General features: G+C 47.9%; 1 protein-coding gene across 1 annotated transcript; it reads left to right on the top strand.

The window, feature by feature from the left end:
- Positions 1 to 473: 473 nt before the first annotated feature.
- LOC137161516 (killer cell lectin-like receptor subfamily F member 1) lies at positions 474 to 11,428 on the top strand. Its single transcript, XM_067560831.1, has 6 exons — positions 474 to 558; positions 2,572 to 2,670; positions 4,860 to 5,000; positions 8,804 to 8,958; positions 9,570 to 9,682; positions 11,305 to 11,428. Exons 1-6 carry the CDS (start codon positions 474 to 476, stop codon positions 11,426 to 11,428), a joined length of 717 nt encoding a protein of 238 aa, XP_067416932.1.
- Positions 11,429 to 17,897: the final 6,469 nt, after the last annotated feature.

Genomic DNA, 17,897 nt, shown 5'->3' with positions numbered 1-17,897 from the left:
ACTAATTCCAAAACCTCTTTATTTAGCTGCCGGATTGTAGCACCAAGGGCTGGTCAAACAAAACACAATGTGATATGCAGCTGTTCTAGCAAACCAGCATAGGTCACTGATGTATAAACACTCAGAGGGAAACTGCCCACCCACAAAACAACCTTAACTCTGCCCTCTTTGAGCCCTGCCCCAGAATACCACTCACACACATACCAGCACTCTGCTTTGCCACTTGTGCTCAAAGCCGTCCTGTCTAACCAGTTCAGTTCTCCAGTCCAGCTCAGAGGAGGGCAGAGGAGACAGATGTAGCGCAGACCACACCAGCACTCGGTGGCTGCATTTCCTGTCTGGTTTCTCTTGAAGAATAGTTAGTGCTGGTGGGAGCCCTGAGCTTCACAGACCAAGTGTGATGACCGGTTAATGGGCCCCCTTTCCCCGTCTGAGCACCTGCTGGGAAATCAAACCAGGGACGAACTTGGGTAATGGAGGACGAAGAGGGCTACGCAGTATTAAACCGCCAGCCGAAGCAGAGACAACCAAGCCAACCCTCTGGAGCTGGGGCCCAAGGTAAGTGACTGAGCATCCTTCCAGGGTGTCTACTTTTGCTACACAGCAATTACAGGGAGTGCCCGGGGCTTCACAGAGACCCAACGGAGCTGAAATTTACTGGGAGTGTTAGGGTGCCCAATTCCACTGGACAGCTCTGAAAACCCAACCCGGGGCCTTGCGTGTAGCATTTCAGAGAGGGGATGCGTTTCCAACGTCACCGCTAAGGGCTTGTTCTGACTCGTAGGTGTAGGATTTACCACCACGAATAGCACCATTGACGTCTGGCGGTTTCTTCAGCATGGCACAGTGTAATTGCACAGGGGGAAAGTAGCAAACCAACAAAGCACCCAGTAAATTTTAGGACTATGACAAATCCACAGGTGTGGTGCTTGACTGCCCACCAGTAAGTGTATTTTCATAGGACACTGAATGCAAACAATTGGATGAGACGACACTGCTGTGAAAGACAATGGAAAATGTGCCGTAGCCTTATTATGAAATCTAAATGTGCATCCTCATTCTGGAGGTTCCCGGAGCTTACGATCTTGGTCTAAACGAAGACTAATGCTGCATTTTCTATAAGGCCAGGGGGTCAGACAACGCTGCACCAATTCAATGTGAACGTCAGTGGTCCCAGCTGTCAATTCTTTCCTTCCTTTCCAGGCTAGGAGCGGGTAATACCGCAGCAAATCTCCCCTTATATTGGTTTGAATTTTGAAACGAGTTCACTATAGCTGTGTTTGGGCCCCTTTTGTGCAAATATTTCCGCTGACAAGCTGCCGGGCAGGAATAATTGCTTGGAAAATTATTGAAGTCTTGGAAACGGGGAATTTTTAGGCCAATATTGAAGACGTTCCACAGCAAAGGGCATGGTCAGTTTCCACTTGGCAGAGGAAAGAGGTCTATAGGGGGCAGGGGCGGAAGTGTAGCACAGCGCCATTGGCTGGTCACTGCATGTATCTCTCAGGGTTTGCAGTGGCAGAAGGGAGCAGACTAGAGAGACACAGAACAGGTTTACATTGCAGCTGGGAGCGTGCCGCTCAGTCGCGTAGGTAGACACACGCTCCCACCTCCCAGTTGCAGTGTAGACATGTAAGTTTGGAGATGGCGTTTCAGGGATCTGAGTGAGGGCTGATGGGCCTGCAGATTTGGTGCCACTGTGATTTTTTATTAGAAACCAGCATAATTACACTGGTGCAACTCCTGGGGAGGACCCACTTAGCCAGGTGCAAAGGTGCCTGGTGCTGGTCTAACTCATTCCTGACCTCGAGGGACGTGTGTTATTGTTCCTCATGCTGGAGGCTGATGGCGCATCACCAACAGGGATCCGCCAAATCTGTTTGCCAGGGAAAAACACAGACTTTGCAATTTTTACAGAAAATCTTTAGTTTTTACATTTTGTGGAAAAAAAAAAGATACATTAACTATTAACTAATTTTTCCTGCAAGTACCAGTGTCACTTATTCAAGGCAGGCTACCTCGCCCTCTTGTGGTTGATTTTTGAACATGCTTTAAATGTACATAGCTAAATATACTCCAGTAAACTGCTCCCGGACTATAGCAGTTACTCAATGGCACTTGAGTGTTCCTGTTTTAATGCATCTCAACTTTCACTTCAGCCTCGGGGACTAATTCAGAAAGTGAGTAAAGTTAATATAAAAGCAATTTTTGCTTAATTTTTTGTGCATTTTTTTAAGAAAAACCAAACAATTTGCTGAAAATACAGACTACAGACATTGAAGTATTTGGTATGTGTCAGAAATACAAATGGCAATTCTATTCATTTTATTGTATTGCAATGATTGATGGCATTGGTAGGCATCGAACTTATTTAAAACTTCTAAATATTTATCAGTAAAACATTGTGTTCAACCAATACCTATATATATATTGTGTCTAGAGAAACTAAAATTCAGCTTTTCATTTTAATCATGGAAATATGTGGATTTTAGTGGGTTTTTTATCAGAGAATTTTGGCTTTATTAACCCGGAAAACTAGGATCCCTGGTCAGCAAACACTGTCTCTTACAGATTCCCATCGGTATCCGCGCTGGATCTGGGTCGCTCTAGGGTTGGCCGGGGCTGGGATCCTCATCCTGCTGGGGGCTGTGATAGTGTTGGCTGTTTGGGGTGAGTAACTCAAGGTCACTGAGTCGTTTGCACAGCCACACGTATGTTATTTGTACAAACAGGTGCAGTTAGGAGCGTAGTGCAAGACACATATGATCTGACTGGGACAGCATCGCTGTTACACAGGCAGAGGAAGTGGAACACACACAGACTGTGCGTAACCCCTCTGCCAGGTGGTATCGGCAAACACTCCTCCCTCCCACCATACACTGGGCAGTGTCCTTGCCTCAGTTTACCACTTTGCGGTGTGAAAGCCCAACAAACAAATATCCCTTTTACCATGCCACTCCCTCCGCTGCACCCCACTCACTCGTCCTTAGTCAGCGAAGACCCAGAGTTCAGAGGTTTGTTCGCGTGGGTTCCCTGCCCCTCCCACCCCAAAACAGGAAGGGAGCCATGGATTAATGCCTCTGCTACTGCCGCCACCTCTGCAATCGGTTCATGGCTGCTGCTGCTCATCTCTGCTGCTGCTTGCTGTTCATGGCCACTTCTGCTGTGATGCTGAGCTCTGAAATTCCCCCACCCCCAAACCCAGCTCTGAGTGATTTCAGCTGTTAGTGATTGCTAGGGCCTCTTCCCTGGCTTTCCCTGCAACTCTGTGCTCAGACCTGGCCTAAGGGTCTGGCCAGCCCCTAGACCTGCTCCTCAGTGATCTGATCTCACTCTAGTAATCACTGAATAGCAACAAGGACTCTCTATTGAATCCACTTTAATTGCTCTGTAGACATATCCTGACTCTTCAAGCAGACTCCACTGACTGACCGTCCGTCTGTCAAACCCTAACCCCCACCCCCACTCCCACTCTGAGCCACAGAGAGATGTGGCATCCCTACCCCCTGCTTAGCAGGTGAGGTTCAGGTTACAGTGAGCCCCTCAATCAGGGCAGGCTAAGCACAGTTCTGCTGCCCTTTCCCGGTACAGTTGGGATAACAACCTTTCATTGCCCTGCGTTCAATGTAATACATTTTATGAAAGGTCATGTTTAAAAGTACAAACAATTCAGTTTACACAAATATCTGCTGGACATCCGGGTACAGTGTCCAGATTACTGACGAGAGCAGAGTTGGGTGAGAAGTTTTAACCAGTGCAAGGAATGCAGAATCTGCAGTAACCTGGACACAGGGGTCGAGGGTTTGATTTGAAAAAACAAAAGACGATCGGTAATTTGGGAACATCACTTATGGCAGGGGTTACATAGGATGCGGTTCATGGGGAGTAGATATGTCCATAGTAGTGGATTGTCCCTCACTGAGTCGGTGATGTGGTGTAGATGGTCCTTTAATCTATACATTCCTGTCGGTGGAGTGGAAGGTCTTTGAGTCTAGAGCGATTTGTAACCCAGCACCAGCCAAAATCGATCCCTTTGGCGAAGCAAGTCTGCCTGCTGAATGCCTCGGGAGAGTAGGCGTGTCTATGTAAATACAGTCTGCTCCTGGGGTCTTTTCCCCCAGTTCATCACTAGATGTCGGGAGAGCTCATTCAGACCCTGCTTACACCTGTAGTGAATGAGGCCTGGTCGACACTAGAGAATTTTGTCAACAAAACTTAGCTTTTGTGGACAAAACTGTGCTGGTGTACACACTACAGTCACACACACACACTACAGTCAAACACACACACACCCCGGCTGACAAAAACTGCACTTTTATTTTTGACAAAATAAAACCCCCTCGATGAGAGGTGCAGGGCTTTTGTGGGCAGAGCGAGGGCAATGCAGTGTCAGTGCAGACACTGCGTCCCCATAGAGCGGTGGAGGGGCTGTCACACCTGGCAAATTGACAAGTAAGCGCAACCAGCTAGTTTGCAAGCTGGGACTGGGCAAGTCGTGGGTGGCTGCCCGGCTCCTGGTTGTGAGCTGGGACTGGGAGGGACAAGGGTGGCTGCCCCCTGCTCCTGGCTGTGAGCTTAGGTGGGTGGAAGTGCTCTGCACTGACCCGAGAAGAGCAGTGTGGACAACAGCCACTGCTGGAATTATAATTAGAGCAGTGGCTGAAAGTCGACAGAAATATGTCGATTTATTTTTCTCGTGTAGACAAGGCCTGAGTTCCTGTCTCTGCCCCTACCCGAGCCATGATGGACACTTGCTGATTTCACACCCTCCACAGGCTGGGTTTTAATCCCTAAATAGTTGCCTTAGAAGTGACTGTGATGCTGTTTTGAAGTTTCCCAGTTGCACGTCCCATGTGAAGGACAAACCAGAGGAACTATGAATATATCGGAGAAGAACGAAACCAGAATCGTCAATAGCACTGAATGCAGCTCCTGCCTGGAGGATTTCCGGTCTCGCTTGAAACCAATTCTATGTGAACCTCAACACGGCAGCTTGGCAGGTAACCCCGGCTCCTGCTGTCTCAGAACCAGGAGTTGCTCTCCCTGGAAAAGTTTGCAGGACTCTCGCTGTGACTAAAAACCCAGTAACCACGTTAAAGGGACACTGTCAGCTTGAAATACATTGGACCAGATTCTCATTCATACTGAGGGCCCTTACATTACACCAGTGTTGTGATCCCCAAGCATTCAAAAACCATGGGTCAGGCCTAAAAATCACGAGATTGGCTTACGGTAGGAAAATTAGACATTTTGGGTTCTTTAGATTTGCCTTCTGATTTCTGAGCCATTAGGTTGCACTTGGGTCATGCTGTCAAGCTTTTCTCTGCAGTTATGACAGATGGAAACTTTCTTTAATGAAACAGAGTCTCACATAATCCCATGACTCCAGGAGCTGGGCTTGAAAGAAAACAACAAACTTCACAAGAAGTGAGATAAAAATATGAGAGATGGCAACATTTTCAAAGTGACAGTGTAAAGGGGGCTAACCATGGGAGTAAGCTTTCATTTTTTAGTCTTTGTTTGCAAGGAGGAAGGTTATTTCAACAATAACTAGAAAAGTAAAAATGTAACAAGTTTTCTTCAAAGACTTTCATTTTGAAAAAAGGCAATTTTTTGTCAGTCCAGTCTCCTTGTAACTGCAGCAGGAAAACAATGTTCAGACAGCAGGGTGATTTTTTCAGTAGATGGGGCACTTTTAAATATGCTGTAATGCTTTAGGTTTGGTTCTGATGTACTATACACCCCAAACACCTCTGTCTTTTTTTCTTTTCATTGGTCCCAATTGGTGGGTGCAAGATAAATGCTGTGGCTGCATCTTTCTGTCCCAATTGGGTTATTTCACTCTCCCTGTCATCCCGCTTCTCTTTGTGTAGCTCCAGCTGTTTATATTGGTAGCTCTTTGGGGCAGAGACTGTCTTACCATGTTTATGTGCAGCATCTAGCCCAATGGGGCCCTATCCAGGCTTGTGGCCTCTCTGTCCTACTGTAATACTAAGTATTGATTATTACTGATTTGTATTGCAGCAGGGGCAAAAGGCCCAGTTGTGGACCAGGGCCCCATTGTGCCAGGTGCTGTAAAACATATAAAAAGACAGCGCCTGCCCCAGGGAGTTTACAATCTAAGTAAAGCAAATTAATTCTCAGCTGTTTGTGCCGAGGATCAGCGGTGACATCTAGTGCTGAGAGTAATTCCCATTGCTGGAATACAGGCAGTTTTACTCATAGTGTAATAATACCATGTCTGTAGAGGTTGGATCACAGAGTGTTTTATAAACTACATAGCACTCTCAGGAATCATTTCCCCCACTACTGAAATGCAGCCACTTCTGGGGTGAAACTCAACAGCTGTTCAGCAGCACACAGCACGGCTATACAATGACTTAGGGAAATGGCTGAAGAAGAATCCCACAGCCTGTTGGAATGGCAGGGGGTGCTTCAGAGAGGCAAATGGAAGTTACCCAGGCTGGAATTTGAACAGTTTCAGAGCCCCCAGTATTCAGGAAGAGCCAGATGACTGGAAGCTAGCTAATGTAACGCCAATTTTTAAAAAGGACTCCAGTGTGATCCTGGCAATTACACCCTGGTGAGCCTGACTTCAGTACTGGGCAAACTGGTAGAAACGACAGTGAAGAATAGAATTAACAAACACGTAGATAAACATGATTTGTTGGGGAAGTGTCAACATGGCTTTTGTCAAGGGAATTCTTCATGGGAGTCACCAAGCAGGTGGATGAGGGAGATGCAGTCAATATTGTGTGCTTGGATTTTCTGAAAGCCTTTGACAGGTTTCCTCATGAAAGGCTCTTAAGGTAATGAAGTAGCCCTGGGATAAGAGGGGAGGTCCTGTCATGGATCAGTAACTGGTTGAAAGATAGAAAACAAAGGGTAGGAATAAATGGTCAGTTTTCACAGGTGAGAGTGGTAAATAGCAGCATCCGGCAAGGACCTGTACCGGGACCAGCGCTGTTGAACATATTCATTCATGATTTGGAAAAAGGGGGTGAACAGTGAAGTGGCAAAGTTTGCAGAATTTACATTATTCAAGACAGTTCAGGCGAAAGCTGCCTGTGAGGAGTTGCTGAGGGAGCTCTCACAAGTGGGTGATTTGGTAACAAACTGGCAGATGAAAATCACTATTGATAAGTGCAAGGTAGTACACACTGGGAAAAATAATCCCAACTGTCCCTATGAAATGACGGGTTCTAAATGAGCTGTTATGATTCAAAAAAGAGATCTTGGGGTCACCGTGGATACTTCTAGAAAGTTTCCACTCAATATGTAACAACGGTCAAAAAGGTGAACAGTATGTTAGGAACTGTTAGGAAAGGGGTAGATAATAAGACAGAAAATATCATTGTGGCTCTATATAAATTCATGGAGTGCCCACACCTTGAATGCTCTGTACGGTTCTGGTCACCCCATCTCCAAAAGAATATAGTGGACCTGGAAAACAAAGATGACAGGACATGAATGGTGTGGAAACAGTGACTAGAGACGTGTTATTTACCCTTCCCACAATACAGAAAACAGGGATCACCCAATGACATTAATGGGCAGCTGGTTAATATGAGGGGAAGTACTTTTTCACATGAGACACAACTAACCTGTGGAACTCATTGCCAGGGGATGTTGTGATGGCCAAAGAACTGGGTAACTGGGCTATAAATAAATAAATAAGTTCATGAAAGCTAGATCCATCAATGGCTATTAGCCAAGCCGGTCAGGGATACAACCCTGTGACTGGTGCCATGCTGACCCTCCGACTACCTGCAGCTGGGAGTGAAAGATGGGTGGATCACTCCATAATTACCCTGCTCTGTGCACTCCCCCTGCAGCTCTGGTATGGGCACTGTCAGAAACAGGATACTGAGCCGTCTGGACAGTGGGCAGAGCCCACATGGAAGCTCTTATGTTCTTAGTGCCCCAGGTGGGTCTTGCTTTAGTTCTCAGCAGAACCACGGCACTAGCAGTGGCACAGCGCCCCCTACTGCCAGGCTGGGGCACTGGGATCAGTTCTGCCTTAATAGGGGGTGTCCCTCCTCCTCAGTCCGTCACCGTATTATTTGTTTCAAGGCTGAGTTTCCCTCGAGGTCTCCCATCGGGGCACAGGCTGGGCCTGTCTCTGCTCAGCTTTTATGGTCTGACATGGTCAAACCCCAGGAATTACATTTTACTGCATCAATCCAGCCAGTCCCAGCCAGTGAGTCCTGCACTGAGCCCAGAACTTGTGAGTGAGTCGGAGCAGAGCTTTAGTGAGAGAGCAACACGTCTCTGGCCTCCCAGCTCTGCCAGTGCCCCACAGTCCAGACCTACAGCGCCGTGCCCTGCTGTTTGAGTACTGACCACTGAGACCAGCCCTCGCTGGTACATTGAGTCTGAAGGCTCTTTCCATGCCTGTAGGAGAAAACGTAAGCAATATCTTGGACTAGAGCTGATATCCTGCAAACCTAGTTCATGAAAAATATGAAAAGAAATAAAAGTTTGATGTCCTTTGAAGGACGTAGAAAAGTGACAATCCTCTCTCTCTTTGCTAATGGGGAGAAGGGGAGGAAATGTTAAGAGTGTTTATTTCCCTTCCAAAACTGAATGAAATCCTCCCTCTCACCCCCCCCCCCCCATTAGTATTTCCATTTTGAGTCCCCTCCCCCCATCAAAAAACGAAAAATTTCAGCCAAACTAAAAACTTTCATTGTGGTCAACATGGCATTTTCCATTAAAAATCAGCTTTGAACAGGAGTTTTCAGCCAGCCAGAGTTTGAGTTTTCAGCACTAACGACACCTCTGTTCACATCTCTCTCACCAGAGGGCTCCGGGTGCAAACTCTGCCCCAGGGACTGGCAGCTGCATGGGGACAAGTGCTACTGGCTGTCTAAAGAGCGTAAAGCCTGGACTCGGAGCCGTGAGGACTGCTCGCGGAAGAGCTCTCGCATGCTGGTGATCCAGACCCAGGAGGAGATGGTAACAAAATACAGGATCATAAACCTCCAGCTGGAGAGAGACAGGAGTCACTGAGCACAGTCCCAGTGCAGCGGGGTTTATATCCAGCCTGCCTCGACCCCCCCTGCCTCATTTCTCCTTGTCCCCAGTTAATCAAACGCCCATTGGGGTGTTTTCTCCCCTTCTCAGAGTCTGGCTTATGAACACAGAGTTCAGAGCAAGAACATCACAGACTTCCCAGCCCTGACGTCCTTTCCCAGCTGCTCCTGCAGCCTTTGCACCCCTAAGTGCTGCCCTTGTAGCTCCACCCGCCTTTTACCTCTCAGTCTAGGGGTGCCTAGTCGCAGGTGTGACTGAACCCAGGACCCCCTTAAAGGGCCAGCTCAGCTGTGACACCCAGGCCTGGTACTGGTGTTTCCATGTCTGCACAGAGGGAGCCACATTTCCTGCCCCTGCCCTGGGACTCTGCCCGCCCAGGGGAGAGGGTGAATTAGCTCAGGTGCGGATGGGTTCTCCGGCTGGCATCACGGGCAGAGCCACTGTAGCCAAGAGCAGGTATCGAACGGGAGCACTCAGGGAATTCTAGCCTGTTACGGCACATTCACCCCACCCCTCGGCTTTGCACTTCCCAGGATTTCATACAGGATGTGATACGAGAAACAAGCTACGTCTGGATTGGACTTAACGTGACACCCCCGCAGGGGACGTGGACCTGGGTGGACGGGTCCCCGTTAAACCCAGCGCGGTGAGTGCTCCCTGACGTGTACTGTTGGACAGGTGTTTGGGGAAAGCTCCACTGTGTGATTTGCTGAATGTTCAATGTACAACATCTAAGGCCTGGCCTACACTGGAAAGTTTTACCAGCCTAGCTCCGTTGGTTAAAGGTATTTCTGCTGCGCCAGCAAAGGCCTTGGTGTAGCCGCCCCTGTACCCGCACCGAGGGGAGAAGCTGTCCTGTCGGCATAGGTAGAGTCTTCAGTGCAGCGCTGTAAACGTAGCCAGTCTTAGTCTGAGCCTCTCTCACAGTGTTTTTAAATAGGCTCCATACTGCACAGGAGGCATTTTATCCTGGTGACAGCTGTTTAATTCCCATCCAACAAGCGTCCTCCTGCTCATGTGGTTCCCCTTTTTGAAGTTAAATGTTACTGTTCTGGGCTTGTTTGGTATTTCTCTCCCCCACTGCCCCACCAGGACACTAAACTGTAATTTACACGGTGGTCGCTATTACCAGGCCGTTCAGCTCTATTCACCCCCATGCTCCACTGAGGACTAAAGCAAGAATCCCCTCTCCCTGTGCGGTGCCAGGACTAGCTGCTCCAAGAAGCCGGCATTGAGGGGGCCTAGAAATGTTTTCTTTGCAACATGCACCGAAGTGACATTTAGTCCCTCTGCTCCACTTACTTAAGTTACGTAGCCCAGTGGAACAGCATCAACAGCAGAGACTGAGGGACCCCCCCTCCCAGCTCAGACTATCCCCTAGCTCAGAGTTAGCGACTGCTGCTCTAGGATGGGGGAGACCCCTGTGCAAATCCCTTCGCTGCAGGCACAAGGAGGCGTTGAACTGGGGTCTCCTACTGTCCAGGCAAGTAACTTAGAGACCAGTGGTCAGGGGATCAGGGAGCGCTTGCTCTTCCCGGCCGTTTTGTGTGCGCTGGCCTGTGGGGGCCCAATCCAGCTAGCGCCCTTTGCACATGCCTGTCAGATCAGGCCCCCCAGCAGTGGAAGGCCTGTCTGCCGCTGGCTCCTGCAGCACACTGGGGTGTAGGCAGCTGGCAGCCGAGGGAGGCAGCAGCGCAGATGGGGAGAGGCACGTAGCAAACCTTTATTCTGCAAACGTAGGCACTGAGCAGATTAGGCACCTCCAGGGTTTGGTGGTGGCTGAGCTGGGTTTTGTAAATCCCAGGGGGACGTGAGTCTGGGAGGCAGGTGCTGAAAGTGTCCGTTCGGTTCTTCAGTCCCTCGGTGAATCCAGCCCTCACTGTGCACCTGGAGAAGCCCCCAGGCTCCCTGCAGGCATCCGGTACGCCGGTCACAGGTGCAGGTTTCCTCTCACCCAGGAGACTCAGGCTTGGTTTTTAAGGAAAGCTGAGGCGGGAGCTCAAGGTGGCTGCTTCCAACCAGCCAGTAGCAGGTCACCAGCCCCACGAGATTCAGCCTTGTTGGTTCCTTGCCAGAGACCCCCCCCAGCTCATCTCACAGGCTGGGATGTGGTCTCAGCTGAAGCTCCGCAGGAACGTTACAGAGATGAAGGACAACACCAGAGCCAAGCTTCCCCTTAGAGAAGGAAGCTCAAGAAAAATATCATCTCTGGGGCTTTGACAAGGGAAGGGAAGCACAATGACAGCAACTTTCTCTTTACGTCTGCAGCTTCTCAGTCTCCGGCCCTGCTGAAGGGAACAGCTGCGGGCGGCTAAAAGGCACCCAGATTCAGTCTGACGTATGTGGCTCTCAGCTTAAATGGATCTGCCAGAAAGAAGCTGCCATGATATAAACCGTGGGACAAAGGAGCCGTATTTGTGTCTCTGTAATGCAAAGTACCGGCCTTTCGTCTCATGGGGCAAGAGCGCGGCTTTAGGCAGAGCTCCAGCCAGGGCAGAGCGTAACCCCAGGAGCTCCCGGACTCAGCTACCCCTTCAGCTCACATTTCCTCCCCTGGTTCCTTCTCACTGGGCTGGGGCAGTGGGTTGTAATTTACAGGTCCCCTAACCTGCAGTACGTTGCTATGCTGTGCTTTCCGGGGGCATCCTGGGCTGCGAGGCACCTTGTTACCACCTGCCCTTAGCATGGAGCCACTTCTGTGCCGGCCCTGGGTCAGCTCCCCACCTCCACCGGGGACGCACACACTCCCCTCTAGGCCACGCAGGCCCAGCTGTCACTGCAGATCGGCGATAGGCCCACCCCACCACTCAGACCTGCTGAGCATCCCCCAGGTGTGTCCAGCCACTGGGCAATGGGACACTCACGCTATTCACCCATCTGCCGCTTCCAACAGCGCAGGACTCTCCAGCTTTGTGTGTTCCACCTCAGAGTACGGCTCCGCTGAACTCCCAGGCCTTGGATTGGTTCAGAGTGAAAGCACGTCAAAGCTGATTAAAGAAAAGTACAGAGATCCAAGCAGTAGTCATTAGAAACACCGGAAACAAAGACTTACATATAAAATAAAATCAACACGTATTCCGGAGCTTTGATTTAATTGAGGATTGTCTCACGTCTAAGCAAGCACTGCTCCCCCTAAACCCTTGCAGCATTTTACAGCCAGTCAGGCTATGACCTGACTTTCATGAGACAAGCACACTGCCAGATCCAGTGTGGGTAGTTTACCACCTTTACACCAGGGGTGCAGAGCTCAAGTGTGTACCTGGGCTAGAGGTGATGTTGGCCGAATCTAGGAGGCTTTGAGCAGCATGCCAGTGCTGGGGAACATAAAGCGCTGCACCAAATGTTATGCCATAGATTCGAGAGGAGGAAGGGGTGAGAGAGAGACAGGAAAAGAGGGTAACTGGCGAAATCTGGGGCTGTCATAGTTGTCAATTTCACAGCTCAGCTACAGCAATGCTAGACAAGTTTTCTGGGCACTGGGCTGTGAGCCAGGGATGGGGGCTGCCACCTGGGCAAGTTCCGGCAGCTGCCACCTGGCTGCCAGCCCGGGAGGTGGGCGACTGCCACCCAATCCGAGCTGGGGCAGAGGAGGCTTCCACGCTGGCTGGGACCCAGGATGTGGGCAGGGGGCTGTTGCCTGTCTTCAAGCTGGGGCGCTGGAGGCTGTCCGGGTGGCTGCCACTCAGCTGCGAGCCCAGCTCAGGAGACGCAGAAGGCTGCCACCAGGCTCCCTTTCACTGTGTTTTTCCCGGGTACCCCCTGCTTGTGTCTCACATACCCCTGGGGGTACACATACCACAGGTTGAGAAACTATGTTCTAACCCACCCACACTCAGAGGTCCTTACTTACACGTCCATTGCCCAGCGGATGGTCCAAATAAGCCAGACAGCAGTTTAGCAAGGTCAAGAGTTTATTCTTTACGTAAAGAAGGTGATCCCTATATGCTAGGGGCGACCTTAAACATACATTTCTAAAAGCTTTTATAGCCTTACACAAACAAGTCTATTTACATCAGTTTTATGGCAATACATACTAAAAACTACTTATCTGCTAGGATAGGTTGTAGATCCTTAATGATGTGTTGGAGAGATTTTAACTGGAGCTGTAGGTGATGGCCAGTGGTGTTCTGTTGTTTTCTTTGTTGGGTCTATGTTAACTCACAGACTGGGATCTGCTATTAGTGTGCTCAGGAATTGACACGACTCTCATTCGATAATGACAGAAAGGCTTTAATTACTATACTTATAAACATATAAAATGAGCCCGCAAACCAAAAGTCCAGTATATTTTAGCTGCAAAAGCAATTATCCTCACCAATGCAGGCAAGAGGCGGTGATGGTTTCTTAGCAGCTTCCCCCGAGAGCCTGGATCCGTGGTCTCAGAAGGCGGCTGGGCAAGATGGTAGTTCTTCTGTTTCTTGTCAAGAGTGATTCTTCTTCTCTTGAAGCTTGCCTGCTTGCTTATTTCATTGCTTCTCTTTTATATTCTTGAATCCAATGTTTTTCAAAGCATTTTGGTAATTTACATGAGTAAACACAGGAATTCCAGAAAACAATACAAGAGGGAGAGACCCATGTGCTTTAATTAGTGAAAAGGTGCTAGCCACCTAGATTTGTTCTTTAGCTTCAGTGTTCCACCCTTCAAACAAAGGGGTATTGGGGTTGTTGTGATTAAATTGAGCAATACCTGGGGTGGCATCCAGCCATTAGCTTTGATCACAAGGTATTTTGAGAGGTCTGGCGCCGTGGCGGTCTAGCACACCCTGCATTTAACACATTTCTGTTTACTGCATAGATGAGTTACTCCCAGAGGATAAATTCATTAGGGAAAATGGTCCAGACAAGAGAGGCAATTAATAAACAGTTATCTTAATGAAATACCAGACATACTTTGAGAATAAGAAGACAGCATGGGTGTGTTGCAATGAGAAACAATCACCTCTTTTCAAAAGGGACTCCAGTCACCATTTCACATATTCTGCAATATGCACTTATTAATTTGGTAGTTTAATTTTATAAGTAGGCCCATCTTAGCTGAAATTTCATGGTCTACAGTCCCCGGCTTGATGCCCATAAGGCATTTATGTGGCATCATCTAGACATTCCAGCATTACCATCAAGGCAGGTAGAGCCACTACCTCTGAGGTTACATCTTCTCACTGGACATGCTTGGGTGCCTGCATTTATAAAGAGTTAAGAGAGCACGTAGCTCTTCTTCACTGGCACAGGACTCGATCCGTAAGAACAGCTATCGGGTCCTACATACGAGAATACATTGTATTATCGTGAACAATACGCCAATCCTCAAAACCACCACAATGGGGTGTAAAGCCAAATTTAGAATGCTAGTGGCAGTTGGAGGCCATCCGAAAAGGGTTTTCCACATGCGCTGCTGTGGTTTTTGTTTTTTTGTTTTGGTTTTCTTTTTTTCGTCTAATAAATAGATAATGGATTTGCTCACGCGTTGCACAGTAATAACAGTGTGGTTTGCTGAAGTTTGAACTTCTTGAACCTTTTTGTATAAATCTGGGTGGTGAATTAGTTTCTGCAGCTCATCTGAAGACATTCCTAATTGGACATCATTTAAATCAGTCTTATTAAAAAAAAAATATGAAATCCCCAAGTGAAAGATTGTCGGTCAAGCGTTTGTCTATTAAAGTTAAAATCACATCCTAAAATGTCTACAACATTACAAAAACAGTTAGAACTTTCATTTAAAACAACATTTTGTGAATTGATTATTAATAAATTACATGTAGTTCAACGACACACACACCCTTCCCCCAATATCAATGATAACACTTTGATTTGAATACTCCTTATACATAGAGTATTAACATTCTGTTTGATCATTACTTACGCATACATCTTTATAATACAAAACATAACCAGGACACACATACGCATGTTGGTTACATTTTTTTTTTCTTTTCCAGCGATCTTGTATTTTAACTGCCCATTGGGCAGATATAATAGGCATGAGGACAGTTTGATTAATGGTAATGCCCAGGGGCACTAGTGGGCTAGCTATCAAGACTTGCTGTGGCTGATATTCAAGGATGGCAAGACTTTATATTTGGGTGGTGGAAGTACAGCACAGCACTGACATTCTTGGCAATTGAAGGGTAGACCCTGGCTAAAAACTGCTCCTCTGCATTGTCCCTTCTGGATATTCTCTGTATGGTGGATATATGTGTCGCCAGCAACACGATAACAATGAAACACAACATCTTGGCAGCACCTGAAAAACACAACATACAGCACGGGGCCTAACAGACCCGATTAGTAAACAAAATAAAGAAAACAATTTTAACTGCCTTTCCATTCCTTTAGCTGTGAGGAGTGGAACCACTTCTGAATTTTCTTTTTTTCAGTTCGTATTTCCACTTGGTACACAGTGGGGCTAGCTTTGTTGATGATGTACACTGGACCTTTCCAGATGGGAGCGAAGATGACCGTATCTGGGGACCGGTACATGACTCTATCCCCAACACTCCACTCTTTAGGTCTCATTAGTGGGCCTAATTGCTTGTCCATTTTTTGTTGATTCTGCTTTAAAGCCACTGCAATCTGCTTGTGAGTTGCAGAAATTGTTTGTAACAGATCCCTGATCCACGTGTCATTTAAGACGTGTGGCTGCAGTGAGTCCGGGATCGTGTCTCCCAACCACCACTGTTCAGGCATTTTCATTTTTCGACCGGTGAAGGCTTCATGCGGGGAGAAACCATGAGCAGCTACAGAGCCTCGCACAGCCATTAATATGAGAGGGAGTTTTTCATCCCAGTCTTTTCCTTGCTGCTCGGACACCTTTTTCAGTGCTAATTTTAGTGTCCGGTTAGTTCTTTCTACCTGTCCTGAGGACTGTGGGTGGTGTGCGATATGAAATCGCTGCTTGATCTTCAGGGTTTCACATAGAATTTGAACACATTTACCAGTAAAGTGGGAACCCTGGTCAGAGTCAATTTCATCAGGTAAGCCGAATCGGGAAAATATTTCATTTATTAATACCTTGACAGTAGTCATGGCATCATTTTTCCAAGTGGGGATTGCCTCAACCCATTTAGTGAAAGCATCCACAATCACAAGGCAGTATTTGAATCCTTTTTTACTGCGGGGCAGTTCTATGTAATCAATTTGCAATCTATGCCAAGGTCCTTTAATAGGCTGGTGTCCTAGTGGCCCTTTTGTCACCTGTGTGTCTGGGTTGTTTGCAACGCACGGTAAACAGTTATAGATAAAATGCTCCACATCTTCTCTTATGCTGGGCCACCATCCTGCTGCCTCTAATCGTTCGAGCGTCTTTTCGACCCCGAAGTGCCCATCCCGATGAGCTAGTTCAATCATTTCTTTCCGTACTCCCTGAGGAACTACCCACACAGCATTATTCTCTTTTTCCTTTTTAGCTAATACCAGGCCCATAGTATCCCTCCAAATTTCCCAATTTCTGTGCTTGCCCTGCTTTGCCAATTTTTGAATTTGGGCATCAGCGTCCTGCAATGTTTTTAAGTCAGGAGCCTTTACATTCTGGTTGCGAATAGCAGCCACAGGTGGACAATCGCTTGGGACAGTCCATATTGAGCCCGTCTTGGCTCCCACCTTTGCCAATTCATCTGCTTGTGCATTATATCGGGCACTGAAACTTTGGTCTTTCTGGTGCCCTTTTACCTTTCCAAGCTCTGTACGCCCGGTTCTCTGCTCTGCCAGCTTCCAAACATAATGTAATTTCCTTGCGTGCACAACTGGTTTACCATCTGAAGTTTTCCAGCCTCGTGTCTCCCATAAAGGGATCCAGTCTAGCAATGCCCTTATAACCCAATCTGAGTCTGAAAATATAACCACATCCTGTGATTGTTCAGTGTGCTCTAATGCAGCCGCCACAGCCACTACTTCTGCAGCCTGAGCTGAGTGGGGTTCACATTTGCCCTGTATCTTTTGATTTGTTTTAGGGTTTATGGCTCCAAATCCTGTGTATGGCTGGCCCTTATCATAAAAGCAAGATCCATCTACGAACCAAACCCAGAAATGCTCTGGCACCTGGTCTGGCCGATACATGCAATTGACAAAGGGAGTCAATTTCTCCACTGTTATCAAGGGCATAGGGCATTCGTGGTTGCCTGCAGTTTTATCGCTCTTTGTCCCCCTCATTATCCCCTCTTTCTATGGGTTGTGCCGTAAGGGCAAAAGGAACAAGGCAAGGGTGAGGGATTTTTTCAGCAGTAATGTTTTTATTTACCAGCGTTAGCATCCAGTGTGCTAAGCGTGGATTGGAAATGCGACCCTCATTAACCTTTCCAGACAGAACAAATTTGATGGGTGTATGACTGGTACGCAGCACTATTGGGCTGGATCCTACGAGATACTCCCAATGCTGTAGTGCCCATACTAGAGCGAGCACTTCCTTTTCACAAAGGGTGTAAGATTTTTCTGTATTTGTCAGCACTCGGGAGGCATAAGCCACTGGTCGGGGTTTTGTGCCGTGATCTTGCAGGAGTACTGCACCTAAGCTGTGGGCAGTGACAGCAAGTCTCAGCTCGAAAGGTAACTCTGGCCGTGGATATGCCAGCGCTGGGGCCTGAGTTAAGGCTTGTCGTAGCGCGTTAAAGGCCGACTGCTGCTCTGGACCCCACTTCCATTCCTCCCTGTTTTTAAGCAAATGATATAGGGGAGAGGCCAATTCTGCATAGTTTTCAATGAAGTCTCAGGAAAAACCTGTGAGTCCCAGAAATGAACGGAGGGTGGTGACATCAGTCGGAGCTGGGAGTTTATTAATTAGCTCAATGCGTTGACGGTCTGGGCTCCTACCATCCTGACCTAAACAAACCCCAAGATACTGGACCTGCTGGAGAACTAACTGTGCCTTT

This window comes from Emydura macquarii, unplaced genomic scaffold (genome assembly GCF_026122565.2).
Source record: "Emydura macquarii macquarii isolate MOO-44397 ecotype Brisbane River unplaced genomic scaffold, CSIRO-AGI_Emac_v2 contig_2318, whole genome shotgun sequence".
NCBI classification, from domain to species: domain Eukaryota; kingdom Metazoa; phylum Chordata; order Testudines; family Chelidae; genus Emydura; species Emydura macquarii.
Note: the sequence above shows the minus strand (reverse complement) of the source record. Positions and strands in the feature narration are given on the sequence as shown.

Excerpts from the sequence above, each read along its gene's own strand:
- LOC137161516 (XM_067560831.1), top strand. The coding sequence starts at position 474 with ATGGAGGACGAAGAGGGCTACGCAGTATTAAACCGCCAGCCGAAGCAG. Across the intron at positions 5,001-8,803 it reads TCAACACGGCAGCTTGGCAG|AGGGCTCCGGGTGCAAACTC; the intron begins GTAACCCCGGCT and ends CTCTCTCACCAG. Across the intron at positions 8,959-9,569 it reads TCCAGACCCAGGAGGAGATG|GATTTCATACAGGATGTGAT; the intron begins GTAACAAAATAC and ends TGCACTTCCCAG.